Here is a 3564-nt window from a genome sequence, read left to right on the forward strand (position 1 = left end):
AGAGAACAGAAAAGAAAAGAAAAGATAAGTAGTGTAGAAACAGACAAAAGTGTAAGAGAGAGAGAGAGGAAAGAGAAATGAAACACTGAGTAAAGGTGCTAGTGAAAGTAGCGCAAGAAATCTAGTTATAAGAATAACTAGGAGAACCGAGGAACTTGACGTTTCGGGCAGGTTGACTGTCCTTCGTCAGAAGTGAAGCGTGATCTGAGAAGAGGCGGGCTATATATGGAGAATGCGGACCTAGAAGGAAGTGGTCGGTTGAGGCGGGCTCGCAGGCGAGCTGAGCGTCGGCTGTTGGTGGAGTGTTGCGGTCGTTGATGCGTTCTATTGTTCTCGGAGTGTGTTGATGGCGGAGTATATCTGTGAGAGCTAACTTGGCTGTTAGTAGGTCGTGGCCGGAGATTGGAGTCCGGGTTAGTGGTTGGGGTGGACGCCGGTGGTGTGGATGACTTGTGTCGGTGAGGGCGTCTTCTCGAACCCGCGATAGGTGTGGTCGTGAGTGGGAGGCGCGGTTGACGTCGTGGGCGCTGTTGTGAAGAGGTGGGGGAAGAGATATGAGAGGAAGAAGTAGAGGGGGGAATGTGCTGTGGAGAGAGTGTGTTGTTGTTGTTGTCATTGTTGGTGTTCGATGGTTTGTTGATGAGAGGGAGCCAGATGTTGTTGATGTGGAGTCCAGTATCCTGTGTAACAGTGTCGTGTGTGTGAATTTCTATGGCTTCTCTGATGCGTCGTGTGTTCCAGTTTTTGATGGATGTGATGAGTTTGCTGTCTTCCCAGTTGATGCGATGTTCCGACTGTTGAGCGTGTTTCACGATGGCTGACTTTTCCCATTCCGAACGTCTGTAGCATGTTTTGTGTTCTTTCAGTCTGGTCTCTAGCGATCTCCCTGTTTCACCTATGTAGACTTTGCCGCATTCGCAAGGGATACGGTAGACACCTGGTTGTTTGTGTTTGGGGTGCTTGTCTTTGTGTGAGTGCAATGAATTGTGAAGTTTGTTGGAAGATGTATGACGGACCTGGATGTTGGCGGACTTGAAGATGCGTTGTAGTTTGTGCGAGGTGGCGCCGAGGTAGGGAAGATTTACAGTTGTGATGGGCTGTTCCTTGGCTGCTTGGTTGGGATGAGAAGGTGCCTGAGTGTTGATTTTGTGCTTGGGGTATTGGTTGATAGTGGTGAGTGTGTCTGTGATATGTTCGAGTTCTTGTCGAAGATGTTCTTTGTCGCTGATTTGATGAGCACGTCGGACGAGAGCGTTCGGTACTGACTGGCGGACTGCTGGATGATGGAAGGAGCGGTAGTGAAGATATCTGTCAGTGTGAGTGGGTTTGCGGTAGACCTGGTGAGAGAAAGTGCCAGCGTTGGTCTTTGTGACGAGAACATCGAGGAAGGGGAGAGAATGATTGTGTTCCGTTTCCACTGTGAATGAGATGTTGGAGTGTTGTTCGTTGAGGTGTGAGAGGAAGTCGTCCAGTTGATCTGCTTGGTGTGGCCAGATGGTGAAGATGTCGTCGACATACCGGAGCCAGAGTGAAGGTTTGTGCTGTGCTGTGGCTAGTGCGTGGCTTTCGAAATGTTCCATGTAGATGTTGGCAATGATCGGTGAGAGGGGGGAGCCCATGGCTGCGCCTTGTTGCTGTTTGTAGTGTGTGTCCCTCCATCGGAAGGAGGTAGAATTGAGACATGTGAGGAGGAGGTCGTGTATCTGTTGTGGTGTGAGTTGTGTTCTGGAAGAAAGAGAAGGGTCATCGGTGAGACGTTGTTTGATGATGTCACAGGCTTCGTTGACAGGAACGCTGGTGAAGAGTGATTCTACATCAAAGCTGACGAGGGTGTCTGTAGGGTTGATGGTGGTTTGAGAGAGAATGTCAATGAAGTGTTTGGAATTGTTAATGTGGTGTTCTGTGTTGCCAACGAGTGGCTGTAGAATGTCTGACAGGTGTTTGGCTGTTTCGTAGCAGGGGGAACCTCGTGTAGAAATGATGGGGCGGAGAGGCACTGATGGCTTGTGAATTTTGGGTTGCCCGAAGAGGATGGGACATCTGCTGGAAGAGGCACGGAGTCTGAAATAAAGCTGTTGAGGAAGGGCATTGGATCGATGAAGTTCGAGGAGCTTGGCGTTGAGTTTCCTCTCGGTGGCAGGAGTCGGGTCACGTTTCAGTTCGGTGTATGTGGGGGTGTGGAGGATGTCTTGTATCTTTTGTTCGTATTGTGTTTTGTCCATGACGACCGTGGCGTTGCCTTTGTCTGCTTGAATGATATGGATGGATGCGTTGCTTTGTAGAGTCTTCACCGCTGTTCGTTCTTCTTTGTTGAGGTTGGGTTGCGGTGGCTTGGCTGTGGAGAGAGCTTGAGTAACAAGGAGTCGAATGTTGTCGGCTGCGGCTTTGTTCAGGTATCTGAGCTTGGGTTCCGTTTGTTGTATGATTTCTGTGAAAGGAATCTTCTTGGGTGGTGTTGCGAAGTTAAGCCCTAGGGATAACACGTTGTGTTCGGCTTGTGTGAGGTTGTGCTGGCTTAAATTGACAACGGTGTTACGGGCGGCGGGCGGCTTGTCTCGTGTGTATGTACGGGTATGGCTGTTATGTAGTGTGTTGAACTTCCGTATCTGCTTGTCTCTGGTGTGGAGAAATGTGGTCCTTGCTGTGTGAGAGTTGAAGGTCTGTATCTTCTGGAGGTCAGCAGGATGTAGTGTTTGTGACAAGTGTGTTTGTGAGGTGTTGATTTGTTGATCGATTGTGTGAAGTTCTTGTCGAGTATGGGCTATGCGTTCTCTGGTGAGGGAGAGGCCGGCTTGGTGAAGAATACGTCGAGCACGTGGAGTTTGTATGGTTGATTTCAGCTGTAGACCAGGAGGGATGATACTGTGATCTCGGCATCTTTTCAGAAAGGTGAGATGATTGGAGAGTTTAGATTGTTTGACTAGGTTCCGTTGAAGTAGGCGAGAAGATCGTTGAGTTTGCTCCCCGTAGAGCTCGGTTATGTGTTGTTTGAAGGTTTGCATGGTGAAGTAAATGAGGAAGAAAGATTTGCGGTGACACCATGTGTATGTAGTCCTTAATCGGATCGCTGTTTGGCAGAAGAGCCTAGAAAGAGGAGAAACGAAGAGGGAAGCGACATATGGGGGTTGTGAGGAGGGCAGAAAGTGAAGAGTGGGAGACAGTAATGGGCTAGAGGTTGAAGTTGCACTAGTGGAGACGGTAGAGAAAGGAACACAGAGAGTGGTAAGGAAGAATAGTGTGAGAATCAAGTAGGATGTTCGGACATCGTTAGAAGGGGAAAGATGAAATAGAAGGGAAGAGGAAGAGGAAGGAGTTGAATGTTGGAGAATCATGGAGATAGGAGAGAGCAGTAAAGATTCATGAAACCAAGAGAAGAAAAACGAAGTCGGCGAACAGTGTGGCTATGGAATGCGGAATCAATGGAGAAAGGACGAATAATCCCTCGAAGGAAGGGTAAGTAGAGGAGAGATGAGAATATGTTGATAGAAGGGAGATAGAGAGAGAGAGAGAGAGGCGGGGGGACGAAGAAAAGAAGTAGAAAAGAACAAATTGAAATTCAATACG

At 48.6% G+C, this 3564-nt stretch overlaps 1 protein-coding gene across 1 annotated transcript; it reads right to left on the bottom strand.

Annotated features, from left to right (window-relative positions):
* Positions 1-414: 414 nt before the first annotated feature.
* LOC139713154 (uncharacterized) lies at positions 415-3002 on the bottom strand. The gene is made up of 2 exons (XM_071624904.1): positions 896-3002; positions 415-527 (listed from the first exon to the last, which is right to left on the bottom strand). Exons 1-2 carry the CDS (start codon positions 3000-3002, stop codon positions 415-417), a joined length of 2220 nt encoding a protein of 739 aa, XP_071481005.1.
* Between the last annotated feature and the right edge of the window lie 562 nt (positions 3003-3564).

The sequence above is a fragment of the Diadema antillarum genome, unplaced genomic scaffold (assembly GCF_040938485.1).
Source record: "Diadema antillarum isolate AM-2024a unplaced genomic scaffold, OU_Dant_1.0 seq00001915_RagTag, whole genome shotgun sequence".
Taxonomy (NCBI): Eukaryota; Metazoa; Echinodermata; class Echinoidea; order Diadematoida; family Diadematidae; genus Diadema; species Diadema antillarum.

Coding starts and splice junctions, on each gene's coding strand:
- LOC139713154 (XM_071624904.1), bottom strand. CDS start 3,002: ATGCAAACCTTCAAACAACACATAACCGAGCTCTACGGGGAGCAAACT. Junction 528..895: donor ATGCGGCAAAGTCTACATAG/GTGAAACAGGGA, acceptor TCTTCACAACAG/CGCCCACGACGTCAACCGCG.